The 14,971-nt window shown below is 43.0% G+C and overlaps 1 protein-coding gene across 10 annotated transcripts in view; it reads right to left on the reverse strand.

The window, feature by feature from the left end:
* ENOX1 (ecto-NOX disulfide-thiol exchanger 1) overlaps positions 1-14,971 on the reverse strand; it is a 555,654-nt gene that overhangs the window by 63,903 nt on the left and 476,780 nt on the right. For all 10 annotated transcript variants that reach the window (XM_078433342.2, XM_078433340.2, XM_078433328.2 and 7 more), the window contains one exon: positions 264-371. In XM_078433342.2, the coding sequence (XP_078289468.1) occupies positions 264-371 (108 nt within the window). The remainder of the gene's footprint in view (positions 1-263; positions 372-14,971) is intronic.

Below are 14,971 nucleotides of genomic sequence, written 5' to 3' on the forward strand. Positions count from 1 at the left end.
TACCTCCGGTGGTTTAAAACTTTATCAAAATTCATTTGTCTTTTGGAATGAACTTTGACACACCGCTGGCAGGCTCAGGTGATCTCCGCAGGTGCAAGAGTGAAAACGGGTTTTAGATTCTACATAGCGAAGCTGCCAGGAGGTTTGAGAGGGTGCAGGCCGACTGTCCCACAGACTGACTTCGGGAAAGTCTGCACAGGTGTCTGATACGAGCGACGTGCACGTCAGCGTATGCACGAAGCAGAGATGTTGCGTTCACTTACTTGTTCCTGGAGGACTTTAAGTAATGCTTGCGTGTGCGACTGCTCTTCCTTTGCTTGTTCCAGTTCCGACTTCTTGTTGTTTAACTCCTCCTGGATGGTCAGCAGTTGCTGTGAAAGTAAGAATAGTTAAGGTAAATAGAATGATGGCCAGGAGATGGCAAGATATTAAAAATATCCATTCGAAACCTGAGAAGATTTTTTTTTTTATGGCTTAAGGGCTTAATCCAGACTTCAGCTAACTTTTTCTTTTTTAAAGTTTATTTTGAGAGAGAGAGAGAGAGAGAGAGAGAGCGAGCATGGGAGGGGCAGAGATAGAGGGAGAGAGAGAGAATTCCAAGCAGGCTCTGCACTGTCAGAACGGAGCCGGATTTGGGGCTTGAACTCACAAACCGTGAGATCGTGACCTGAGCCCAAACCAAGAGGTAGAGCTTAACTGACTGAGCCACCCAGGCGGCACGCCCCCACCACTTAGTGTAATGAGTATTGCAGGTTTTGACACATTATTAGGCCATTTGCGATACTGCTATGCAACGAAACGAATCTGTTCGAGCTATTTGCAAAGGCATCATCATAATCCTTCGAACAAATGCGCATTTGTCAACATGTAGAGAACAGTGTTAGTAGACAACATGTTTTGATAGACGAAGAAATGAAATAATAATAAAAAAAAAAACCTGGATCTAATCCGTCAACTTATCCACTGTTTCTTCATTTTCCATAGGACAGGAAAACCGGCCTTACAGTGGCTCCGTGAAGCCACCTCACCCAGTGGCTGGGTCCACAAAAGATCCTTTTACTTTCTCTGTTATGACGGTGATGTTTTATTAGATCAGCAGGACTGAAGTCCAAACTGCAATCAATATATCAGCCGAGAAAACTGCTGATATAAGCTGTCAAAACACTAAGCTATGGCCTACGCTGCTATTTTTAAGCAGGGCCACTGAAGGGATTTCTGTAAGCCTTGCCTTGAGCCTTCCTCGCCCTATCAACTGTAACTCATGTTGAGGCTTACCTTGTCTGCCAAAAGCACGGTACGGCCCGGCACTAATTCTTTGGAACAGGGCTGTATGTGACTATAAACGTGGGCTGCAAAATACATTCAAGAGCTTCCAAACAGGCCGTAGCAATGGCTGTGTCTGCTCAAAGCTTCTTAACAACAAAGGACCAGTCGGGAAAGACAGAGGAGCATTTTTTCTGCTACCGAACATAACAAATGCCGCACTAATGATCTGAAATGTTAGTGCATTCCTGCCACGAAGGTGGCTGTCTCCAACATCAAGGCTGCTTCTTTGGGGCCTTGACAAGCCGGCTGTGCGGCTGCTGGCCAGCTCTTAACTATCAAGGCCTGAATAAACACTGGCGCTGGATTTCTGATGCTTAAACCCACCAACTGGAAGGATTAAATTAAGTCTTTAAAACCTAGTTTTGGGGTGTGTTGGGGACTAGGAAGCACTCAGAAAAACACACTCTGCTTTCCCTTGGGCTGGCTTGCCCTGTTCCCTCCTTTGGCACTGGATGTAAATTCAGGAACCAACTTTCGTGCCCCCTAGCGTAAGCGGCGATATCCTTGCAATACTCTAAAAACCCTATTTCACCACCAGCCCGTATCATAACGACACGTGAGGTAGTACACACGTCCCACACCGGCTCCCTTAACACCTTGTGTGATTTTATTGTGCATCAGTTGATTGAAACACAGAAACCGAGGAGCCCGTATTGTCCTCTGGCACCGTGACAAGTACCTAAAATGACTGCTTCCAAACATTGGGGGGTGACTCTATTCCTTCATTGTCATTCATGACTGGCCCCAGAACAGCTCTCGGGGGATCTGGTGTTCTGACTTTCGATGACGCCCGGTGAATTTTTACATATTAGACAAGTTTCAGATCCGATCCTTAAACCTCCTTTAAAAATGAGCCAAAGGAAGGACAGGAAATCGTCTTCAAGAGTAGGTAGCTTAGGTTTGTTCCCTGCCACACTGGGGGTAGCAACGCTCAGAAACAACTCATGTCCAGCGGAAGGGTGTCGGCTGCGTTAGTGATGGTGCATCTGTTCAAGGGAAACTATGCAGCCGTTGAAAACGAAGTTGCACAAAGGTCTTTGGACAACACAGAAGAAGCTGCCAATACACTCTTCTCCCCACGAAGACTTCAGGTTACAAAAAGGTTTCATTATGGAGCCTACTTAAGATTCTCTCTCTCTCTTCATCTACCCTGCCCTTGCTCACATGCGCTCTTTCTCAAAGAAATAATAATAATAAAAATAAATAAAAATACAAAATGTTAATTATATAAGTATAGCCGACCTACAATGGTATATTAGTTTTAGGTATACAACATAGTGATCTGACAAATGTGTGCATTGCTCAGAGCTGACCTCAATAAGTGTGGTCACCATCTGTCACCACACAAAATTATTACTTTATTATTGACTCTATTCCCCAGGCTGTACTTTTCCCCTCTGTGGAATCACACTTTTAAAAATAAAATGTTTTCTCTCTCATCCCCACTTCCTCTTTATATGTAGGCAACCACTTTCAATGGTTTCCATCTTTGTTTGAATGTGTTTTTCTAAAATACATATTGTTGTTTCCTGAGCATGCATTCTTATGGGATGTTGCCGTATCTCTTGTTATTTACGTTTTTACTAGGGATTATTTTTTAAAGACCCATTCCTGTTAATATGTGTGTATCTCATCTGTTGCTCCTGATGGCTGTACAACAATCTCTGAGCTACATCCACCCGGTTATACCTAATCCACTCTCGCAGAGAAAGCCACTCAGATTATCTCTAGCTCTCCTCACTCTATACAAGGTTGCAGTGGAACATACGGGTGCATGGTAGCTTACGGACCTGCGGCAGAACTCCCTAGGCATTCAGCAGGGGAAATGCCGCTTCCTAGGGTGTACCCAAGATGCCAGTTTGCCCAAGCTGCTGTGCCGAATGTCTGTGCCAGTCCACCCGCCCACCAGTGGGGTACGAGAGTCCCCGTGCCCCACGGCCACACTAACGCTTAGCACTACCCACCTGGTTTTCTACTATTTGTCAGATAGTTCTAATTGCTGTCTAATCATATAAAGGTTATTCACTGGAAATATGTTTGGGTACTTCTCTACACCCCTTGTGATTTTTAAACCTCTCATCAGATGCTTGCTGGCTGCTGAGGCTTCCATTTACACTTCAAGGGCAGTCGTTCTTAATATGGGGAACTTTTCAAAATAGGACTGATTCTTGGGCCCTCAAGAAGACCAATTAACTCAGAATATCTAGGCAATGATACGTTTAAAAAAATGCCTTAACAGAGAATTCTAATGTGTAACTGGAATAAATGCCACTGTTTCCTTTAATGCTCATTTAAACCTCATTCTACCACACTGTGACTTCCATCTAGAGTACTCCACTCAAACTATCGTCACTGAATCACTGATGCTTTTCTACTGGCTGACTAGCATGCCGGGTTCTCTTCTCCTACTCGGTACCTTCCCCAGGTGCTCTGTTCACACCCATGGCCTCAACTCCACATCTTACGTGCTTATGCCTTACCAGGGTGACTCTACAGTCGGTGCCTCATTCCCAAAACCCGGAAGTCCACCCCTCCCCTTTTATCACCTTGGGAACCTCCCTGCCCGGTCCTCTGCCTTTTCTCCCTCCCAGCCTCACTGTCGTAGTTAAGGCAGCCCCTCTCCTCTCCTCTGGCTCTGCTTGTCCCCCTTGTCATTCACCCTGTACTCCTCACAGAAGTGACCTCCTAAAAAATGAAAGTGCTCCCATGCTTAAAAAATATGGTTGGCTCAGCATTTTTCAGAGAACTAGAACAATAATACTAAAATTTGTATGGGACCACAAAAGACCTCAAAAAGCCATAGCTATCTTGATAAATAAGAATAAAGCTGGAGGTATCACAATTCCAGATTTCAGGATATACTACAAAGCCACAGTCATCAAAACAGAATGGTACTGGCACAGACACACACAAAAACAGACACACAGATCAATGGAACGGAACAGAGAGCCCAGAAATAAACCTATATATATATATAGGTATATATATATATATATATATATATATATATATATAGTCATATATATGGCCAATTAATCTACAACAAAGGAGGCAAGAATATGCAATGGGAAAAGACAGTCTCTTCAATAAATGGTGTTGGGAAAACTGGACAGCTACATGCAAAAGAATGAAACTGGACCACTTTCTTACACCACACACAAAAATAAACCCAAAATGAATTAGAGACCTAAATGTGAGACCTGACACCATAAAACTCCTAGAAGGAAAGGTAGGCAGTAATTTCTCTGGCATCAGCCATAGCAGTATTTTTTTCTACACGTGTCTCCTAAGGCAAGAGAAACAAAAGCAAAAATAAACTATTGGGACTACACCAAAATAAAAAACTTTTGCACAGTGAAGGAGATCATTAACAAAACAAAAAAGCAACCTACTGAATGGGAGAAGATATTTGCAAATAACATATTTGACAAAGGGTTAACATCCGACATATATAAAGAACTTATACAACTCAACACCAAAAAATGCTGTATGCCTGAAATTAATGTAACATTGCATGTCAACTATACTTCAATAATATAATTAAAAAATACTTTTGGTTCTCCAAACTCTACTGGAGAAAATCCAAAGCCCTGATCTCATCCTTCCCTGGATGTGTGAGGTCCTTTCATGTCTCTGTGACAAGATCATTACCCAGAGTTCTGCTTGGCAGGCTCCTACTCATTTTTAGGCCAACATCGAAAAGAATGTTTTTCGATGAGTACCACCCGTAGGATGACTTTATGCACTAGAAAACAGCCCCATCCAATAGGAAGACAAGACTCCTCACTAGGGCACATAGTTTGGTGGTGATGTGGGGGCTCGATTTAATTTCCACTTGCCCATCTGGCCTGGTGCCTTTATCCAGGGCAGAAGCTGCAGGACCATATGCAGTGTCTTGGGTTCTTTTGCAGTAAAGACCTCCTTCAATCAACCGAGCAAAGTTAATTGTCCGAACTGCTACACTCCCAAAGCATTTCATACGAAAGATTACCTGTCACAGGTATCTCAACGAGACTATACCCACCAATGGCAGGGTCAGTCGTTAGGTCGTCCCTGACACATAGTGTAGGTGCTGAATGAATGAATGAGTACAGAAATGAATGAATGCTTCCTCTGATTTCCCCACTGCTATGGGATTAAACCATGATCTAGTAAAACAAAACAAAACCAAAAACTGCACACACATGGACAAAAACCAAAACAACCACAATAACAAAAACTACCTGAGAATCTATCACCGTGTGATTTATTGTTCTAGACATATGGAGACATATGGATATATGGAACTTTCAGAGGAAAAGAGCAGCTCCATTTAAGACATTTTAAGACATTTTGATTCATTACTCTGGTGGTTCCAGATAGCCTTCTTAATCTAATGGGGACTATTTCTTAAAAGGCTAAGGGAATCTACTCAATGAATGTATAATTTTATAACTTCTTCCCCATGTTCCACCAGAAACAGAACAAAACCACCACCGGAGGAAAAATACAATCAACATCCCTAGGCTGTTTTCTGCATTCTTCAAGATGAATGCCTTCTTTTGTTTACAAAGCATACACTCGTGAGCCTAATATTTATGTATTCAAAGCAGTGGTGAGATGGTCCACAACTAGATAATTTAAGTCCGCCTTCCTGGTTCTTTTTCACTTGAAATTTATGAGACCGTATCATATCCTTTCTAGTTAGGATGTTCAAGTACTAACGTGTCTCAATTACAGAAGTTCACAGGCAGCTAGAACTTAATCAGAAGAGTCTCTCGGTTGGACTGGCTGAGCTACAGCATAGTTTTAATTCAACAGTGGACAGTATGATATTAAGCAGATGCACTATTCCAATTTTTGGCGGTTACAATGGAGGGTGTTCCAATTAGACAATTATCCATATGCCAATCAAGTGCAAACACTCTGGCAGACAATAACAGGTAAATAAAGGCCGCACCTGACACATCTTGGTATTTCCAGGCCACTGATTTAATAGGATAATTTGTAATGCTCTTTGGGGATGCAGACTTCAGCGCGTAATGGGTCTTTCTCTCTGGCAAATTCAAAGAGCATTACAAATGTTATTTGGAGCCCCAGAATAAGTGAGGTCGCATCTCCATTTTTACAGATGGGCGAGTCGTAGGCACACAAAGGTTAAGCCATGTATCCAGGGCCACACTGTCTGGGAGAGACCTTACCACTCGCACGTCTCAATTTTCCTGCTTTAAACCGTGGTTCCTACCCTGGCAACCACACGGCACTGTCAGTTTAAAATGGAAATCAGGACATGCCAAACTTAAAATCCTCCTAGCAACGACTTCTACCTAGGCATTCGCCATTTCCACTTAAAAGCAAGCCCGGTGGCAGACATGCTTTTGTGTGCACTTCTGTGAACTCTGCAGTGGATTGAACTCTGCGTTAAAAACCGTAGCCCCTTCTTTGTCTTCTTTCCTTGAATTTTATAATTGTGCTACCAAGGTAAAGTTTTGATATGGCTAACAGATTACAGAAGGTTAGATTCGTGCATAAAAGGCTGGAGATATTTGAACCCACAGAGGGTCATCGATTTAAATTTAAATGTGGTTTTGCTCTTTTGACTCAGTTTTAATAAATGTTGTTCCATCTCCGTAACTTTGCTCTACATTAGATGCCCTACTCAGTGGGATGTGCTTTTGAAGCCAGTCAAACACCGCCTAAGGAAATGAAGTCCAGGGACTTCCAAAGGCCATGGTAGATACGACTGTGTCTGGACCGACCAATCTGGGCAGCCGGTTTCGTATCTAGGCTACGCCTGAGGGTATCCAGCATCACCCTGTGAGTGCCCCTTGCCTCCAACCTGATTTCCCTGTATATTTTAGTCTGCAATCTGAACCTCACCTACGGCCAGCTCTGCCAGACCCCTGGCACCTTGTCCTGCCATAAGGTGCCGGGATACATGCACTAATCCTTTCTTCCTTGGTGAGTTCCTGCTACCCAAACACAGCATACTGTTCTCCTCCCCGCCGCCCCCCCCCCCCCCCCCCGGTACTCTCCAAACCCTCCAACTTCTCTTTTTTTTCAAAGGAGATAGAAATTTACTGACTGCGCCGCATGGGAGCAGCGGGCTGGACGGCAGCGGAGAGGCTGTCTGCCACCCTCCGCCCTCTCAATCCTGTTTTGGTTCTCACGGATTGCAGAACCACTTCAGAATGTCAGCCTTAGGTCCTGCTGATGAAGTCACCTGGGCCTGCTTTGCATCCATCTCTGTGAATCCCGGGCCAATCCCCGGTTGTTAGGGAAAGTCTGAGATGGGGAAAATCAAGTGCATATTACCATAATGCAAAAAGCAAGGCTGTGCCTAAAGGCAAACACATCTAACAGTGTTCCTGACAGAGGAGAGAAAGCTGGCTCAGGGGAAGGACAGTCATTTACCACCTGGTAGCAACAACTTTCACTTCTCTCCTTGGGAAGAAAAAAAAAAAAAAGATGGAATTGAACTAGCCTGAATTTTCTTGTCACACAAGGTGGTAAGACTCCTCAAGATCTATTCTAGTTTAAAATGTCATCCGCCTCCACCTGGGGATGAAACTGGTCTTCAATTTACGGCAAGGGACAAGGGTAACCAAGCCTGTGGCCTGTTTTATCAATCACGGTGCCTTCCACTCTGCCTCCAGCACGGTGACCCCTGGGGGAGAAACATCTCCAGGAGAGAGAGCTCCACCGTTCAGATGACTGATAACAGGAACACTGGATCATAGAAATGAAATTGTGCTCCGAGCCTAATATCCTATTACACCAGGCTATACATATTTAATTCCTTGGGTCTTTCCTCATAAATCAATTCCTTCAGGCCCTTAATCTCGTCAATATCTTTTCTGATATTGAATTTTAAATGCCATTCTCATTGCTAGGCAGAAAGGCAATCTCTTGCTCGTGATGGGATCAGGCGTCATTTACAGCCCAGAGACGCCTGGAGTGCTGCCCTATTCCCTGACCTGGCTGTCAAGATCCTAATGTCAGCCAGAGAGCCAAACAGCCCAAACAGGCCCGACTGGGCTTGCCCTCTCTCATAGGTCAAGACCATGCACCCCAGGCTCGTGACCATCAGTACACTGGAAGCCTGAGCCGTTCCTGGGAGGCTGGTGAGAAAGCAAGTGTTTTCAAGGGTTTGGGTCCTCCAGGGGATGCCTGAGACCCTGAGGCATGAGGCGCCCTGCCGCCCCACCCAGGCCAGGATGCTCTGGCAAGGGGGCCTTTCTTGGAACCTGTGAATAAGGGTCTGATGGAAGGACACACAGTGTGCACACATCTGAGCAAGATCTCGCAGGGCGTGGGCACAGGCCGTGGATTCTCTAGACCAGGGGAAGTGCACAACCGCAGAGAGCAGGGGTGTTTCCGGGTTCCCAGGGGCTGGCCCATGATGCTGGGATTTCCCTTGCTGTAGAGAAAGAGAAAAGTCCACAGATTCGTGAGAAATTTGCAAAATTTCCAAAGGGAAGCAGGAGCGATAAATATTAAGGCTTCAAGAGTGACCAAGAGGTGGGGAAACACAGGGAAACACAGACATGCGGATTTGGGGGCCTAAGTCTGCAGGCGGCAGGGGGCTATCAAGGGCCGAGCCCCGGGAGCCGTGTATCTCAGTGCAGGAAATAAACAGGTGCAACTGTACAAAATGTAACAATAAAAAAACGACCTAAAGGTCCATCCATTTATTATCACTGTGGCCCAGCAATTCTACATAAAAATCAATGATAAAACACTCCCTTCTGACAAAAACTCCTTTGTTGTCCTAAAATTGCTGCAGTTATTGTTAGGATTTAGTATGTATGAAATCTTCAAATGAGCACATTTTCACTACTCAGCCTTTAACAAACGTACCCTGTGCAGAGTCTAAATTGGAAAATGTCCAGTTTCTGCTCCCACTCCCAACCCTCCCTGCCCTCCCCCCACCTCACAGCGGGGTCTCTGCGGCACACACTGGCTTTAGAATCTATTGAGCCTGTTCTGGACACAGTGTCTCCAATCCCATTAGGGGTACAGGCATCCCTACATTGATACAGTAGATCTGAAATCAACAAAGGTAGCACAGACTATTACAAAGACTAACAGGTAGGACCTGAGCTACTTCAGTTCCTTGTACCGGATCCAGGAAAGAATTTTTATGTTTAGAATGTAAACTGTAAAACACGGTGAGAACCATGAGTGGTATTTATTTTTGCACTAAAGTGCAACCTTTAGGTCCTATGTTAAGTATTCTTACTGAATTTTCAGTGTTTTAGAAATTGAAACGCGTTCTTTTTGTTGTATTTCTTTTTTCATTTATTTTTGAGAGAGGAGAGAGAAAGAGAGAGAGAGAGAATGTGAGTGTGAGTGGGGGGAGGGTCAGAGAGAGAGGGAGAGAGACAATCCCAAGCAGGCCCCACCACTGTAAACACAGAGCCGGATGGGGGGCTTGATCTCAGGAATCGTGAGATCATGACCTGGGCCAAAATCAAGAGTTGGACGCTTAACCAACTGAGCCACCCACGTGCCCTAAAATGCATTATTTTTCAATTGTTTGCTTTATAACTAAAGGACAAAGAAAATATTACATCAGTGGTACAACTAATAGTTTCCTGAACTATACCTTTTTCATTTGGTTTTATTAAAACTCACTTATTTACTGGACGATTATTTACATACTATTGTCTGTACCGTAATCCAAGTTCAAACTGTTAGATTAAAACAAACCAACAACCTACTGACTAGATTTTTTTCCCTTACACTGCACTGTTTTAATTTTTGGGTTTTTTTTTTTTTTTTTTTACAGGCATAATTATATGTGAAAATCAACAGGAATGTCACTGTCTGTGTTTCCTTCCTGGTTGTTATTATTCACTTTATGTTATGATAATTACTGAAAATAATTTTGTCATTTAGAGGAGGATGTTTAGGAAAGGATCTTCTCTGAGTGTCAAATTACACTAGCCCCCCCCCCCCCCCCCCCCCCCCCCCAGCAGGCAGCCCAGCGCCTGGGCAGGAGAGGGAGATCATGACCCTGGCCTGCTGGGTTTGGTGGGGGAGGGGGTGGTGGGAAGGACAGGTTTCATCAGAGGTGGTTTTAGAGACCATTTCTTTCACTTGGATATCCTCCTAGGAGGGACTTGTATTAAAAAGATACTTTTTAGTTTTCTAATCCAAAGAGGTTACTGGTCATAATACCTTATATCCTGATAAAGCAACATTAGTATGAAAAACAAACATGCATATTTCCAAATACTGGTGAAAAGGCAAAAAATAAGCCACTAGTTAGCATTTCAAAGGCTAGCATGGTTAGCTTTCTTGCTGACTTGCCCTGTGGCCTGCAAAACACTTTACTGCTTCTGGTCTCCTCTTTTCTCTCACAACTGTGTCATGAGGAATAATTTATCATTTGAAAAACAACGCATCAATTAATTTCTTGAATACTGAATACAGGAAAAGCCGAAGCGAAAGTGATTTGGCAGGCCCTAAAACCTATTTTCCTTTCTTCAAATGATTTTTCTTTTTTCATAGTGTAATTTGCAGGCTTATTTCAGCTTTCTGGTTTTCACTTTCTTCAGATGTTAAAGATAACCATACTCACCAGTGGGGTACTGTGGAACTAAAGAACATCCATTAAGTATGTGAGGCTCCTTGAATGGCAAAGGGCGCCAAGTTAAATCAAAGTGCTATTCTTATCTTCTTTGCTAGAGTGGAGACGCTAAGACCCAGCAAGGTCAAGTGACTTTTAGCTTACTGTGAGTGGACTGGGCAGGCCGTTCTGGGGATTAGTATTCTAAGAGAAAGGGCTGTGGTTCAGCCCCACCCCGGCCAGGCTGGTTACCCACCTTCAGCCAATTTTCAAAATGCAGGGCCAGCCAACTCGAATTAACACCATTCATGCAATTCACCAGAGAAGGCATCAAATGCTTTGCTGAAGTAGGAGTCTATGTCAGTGATATTCTCTCCATTGCCTTTGCTGGCAATTCCACTGCAAATGATAATCCAATTTGCTGGGATTTTATTTATGCCTTTCACTTTTTTTTTTTTCCAGTTATATGAGGTGGTCATCACCCCAGTCTCTGGGCACATGTACAGCTGTTAATGTAGAAATTTAAAATAGTAACATGCTTTCCTGCCAGATTGGCCCACTCACTTCAAACAAGAACTTGATTGAACAGCTGGGTCTTGCACCGTGCTCTAAAGGCCAATAGAGATTTGTTCCTTCTTTGCAGGGTTTATAACCGAGTCATGGTCAGAGCTTATGGCTAGAAAACCCTTTATGGGTGACTTTTGACCAAAGTCCTGTGCCCATCTTTGGAGGTGGCTTATCCAAAGTGATCTGGGCCTCATTCAGTTTAGCTCCTGGGAAGCCAAGCCATGCTCATTCTAGATGCATTAACATCAGGTATTACCATCATCACTGACCTCCTCGATGGCAGTTTTAGGAAAGCAGCTTTGGACTTAATGGTTATGGGATAAGAACGTGTGTTGGGGTCTTCAGAGCTTTAACTTGAATCATAATGGTGAGAAAGTTGTAACGATCTAACACGTTCTGCAGAAAAATGAAGTGAGAGAACATGGCCGCAAGTTCTATCTCTGCATCAGCGCTAGACGCCTAAGGATGGGAAACTTTCTCTGCTGTGGGTCTAGAAGGCCTTCACCGCCTCTATGACTTACCACCCGATTAACCACTGAACTTGAGGGAAGCTAATTCAATGATTGCAACTTTCCCATGTCTTCCTTGTTAACACAAGTTATCATTTCTTTATAGTAGGAGACTAGGACATCTAGGGGCAGGATGAGAAGGAGGGATAGCCCTTGAACTTAGCACTTGGGATCTTTAGAAGCCACTGGGACAAGATCTGCAAATAAAAAGGCACATTCATCTATGACAGAAGAGGTGTGAGGCGGGGGAAGGCGGCTTGCTCCCCCCAAAGTCTCCAAGTTATTTCAATACACTGAATCTGGTCTGGAAGCCCACGTGATAGGAGTCTCATTGTAACTAGAACCTTCGGAGATCTCCAAGTTTTCCCTGTTCCCTACTCCAGGGCCAAGCCCAAGGTAGACAGCTGCAGGCACAGGGAAGAGCAGGTTCCCTCAGGGGCTTTAACCACCGCAGGTGGACCCTATAACAGCTACTCAGCCCCTGGACTATCTTAGGTTTTCCCTGTCTCTGAACCGCAGACCATCTTTAAGGGAAAACAACAGTAGCAGCAGCAACAGTAAAAAGCCTCAGCAAATACTGTCACTGTGAAGGACGCCCCCTACTCTTAATACCTGGGCTGAATTCTATCTGGTAAAATAAAATGCGGCACCAGCCATCTTGCATGGACCTCAAAAGTGCAGACAGAAAATTACCACTTTAAACCAATCTTCTCTGCTCTGGAAACATTAAATATAGGAAGCATTAAAGAAGTGACCGGAATTACTGAGACCCTTTACAATAAATGGTGTCAGCATGGCCATGAATGATAACAGCAAAAAAGGCTCCCAAGGTATAAAAATTAACAGAAATTAGAGCTGTGGCTTTATACTTAATATCAATCTACCCTGTGAAGTGTTTCTCCAGCCTTAGCAATCCCCTCATTCAAGACCAGCGACTGCGTGCATTTTAACATTACGGGTGGAAGGAAGTCTACCCATGTACCTTTAATGACAATTTCAATCACAGGTTTTGCTGAAGTCAGCTAGACGACCCCTCCTGACAATGATGCCACAGAAAAGATCATCATCCATGATAAATGGCTAGTTAAGTGTGCATTCTAGAAACATGGGATAATGCCCAGGTTAGTGTTAATGGCTTTTAATTTTTCAAAAGGAAAGAATAGGGAAACCATTTCTAGGGTCTGCTGGTAGACTTTGTGCAGTAGCCATTTTTGCTTCCAGACGACAATTTGAAAATGTAAATTATGATAGAAAGCAAGTCACACAAAGCAGTTCCTTTCTAGTCCAAGTAATTTTGTCAAGATGAGAAAAGATCGTGTCAGGATTACTCTGGGAGAGTTAAAAAATAATCATTTGTTTTGCCACTGAGTTCACTGTGGATAATCCTCAACCAGATAAGAACGTTCTCTTTTAATGCAAGTTGTTAAAACCTTCCTTTTTCCTTTGGCTATTTTAGTTGTAAATCACGGGTGGATATTCTGTAGCTATTAGACTGATTATTCTAGTTTAATCCTGTTAATGGGATATGTTGCGTTAATGGCTTTCTGTAATGTTGAACTAACCTTGAATTCCTGGGATAAATCCAATAGGGTGGTTTATAAAATACCAGATTAATTATATCAGCACTCTCAACAATAGCCAAATTATGGAAAGAGCCTAAATGTCCATCAACTGATGAATGGATAAAGAAATTGTGGTTTATATACACAATGGAATACTACGTGGCAATGAGAAAAAATGAAATATGGCCTTTTGTAGCAACGTGGATGGAACTGGAGAGTGTGATGCTAAGTGAAATAAGCCATACAGAGAAAGACAGATACCATATGGTTTCACTCTTATGTGGATCCTGAGAAACGTAACAGAAACCCATGGGGGAGGGGAAGGAAAAAAAAAAAAAAAAAAAAAAGAGGTTAGAGTGGGAGAGAGCCAAAGCATAAGAGACTGTTAAAAACTGAGAACAAACTGAGGGTTGATGGGGGGTGGGAGGGAGGGGAGGGTGGGTGATGGGTATTGAGGAGGGCACCTTTTGGGATGAGCACTGGGTGTTGTATGGAAACCAATTTGACAGTAAATTTCATATATTAAAAAATAAAAAATTAAAAATTAAAAATTAAAAAAAAAAAACAGATTAAGTTAGCTTTTTAAAAAGAATTTTAAATCTATGTTCCTAAGTGAGACTGACTTATAACCTCCTCCCCCCCAACTTTTTTTTTTTTTTTTTTTTTTTACCATCCTTGCCCCTTTTTGGTATCAAGTACCTTTGCCTTCTGAATTAGTTGCGATGTGTTTCCTTCTTTTCTATTTTCTGAAGAAGTTTATAAAAGAGAGTGTTTGGTAGAACTTGACCCTAAAGCCATTTCGGGTCTGTTGCTTTAATGCTAAGATTTTGATGATTTTTACTGATAGGTTCAGGCTTTCATTGTTCCCCTGATTTAATTTTGATAAGGTTTTTTTTTTTTTCCTCCTGGAATTTATATCACTTCAGTTTAAAATTTTATCATTTCTGATCTTCTCACATCTCTTTAATCTGCCACATATGCAGTTATACCTCATTTTAATTTTTAGTATTGTTTATCTGGTCCTTCTCTCTCTCTCTCTCTCTTTTTTTTTTTTTGCAATCACTGTTACCAAAGATTTTCCATTTTTATTAGTCTTTTCAAATAAACAGCATTTAGCTTTGTTGATCTTCTCTATTGTATGGCTGTTTGCTATTTTAGTCATTTCTATATTTTTATCATCCTTCTTTGTGTTTATATTTTTTAGTAAGAGTTGGATGCTTACTCCTGTTTCTACTTTTCTTTCTTGTCAAAACATACATTTAAAGTGCGGGTTCCTGGGTGGCTCAGTCGGTTAAGTGTCTCGCTTCAGCTCAGGTCATGATCTCATTGTTCATGGGTCTGAGCCCCGCGTTGGGCTCTGTACTGAGAGCTCACAGCCTGGAGCCTGCTTCAGATTCTGTCTCCCTCTCTCTCTGCCCCTCCCCCCTCTCATGCTCTCTCTCTCTCTCTCTCTC

The sequence above is a fragment of the Panthera onca genome, chromosome A1, assembly GCF_046562875.1.
Source record: "Panthera onca isolate mPanOnc1 chromosome A1, mPanOnc1 haplotype 2, whole genome shotgun sequence".
Lineage (NCBI taxonomy): Eukaryota > Metazoa > Chordata > Mammalia > Carnivora > Felidae > Panthera > Panthera onca.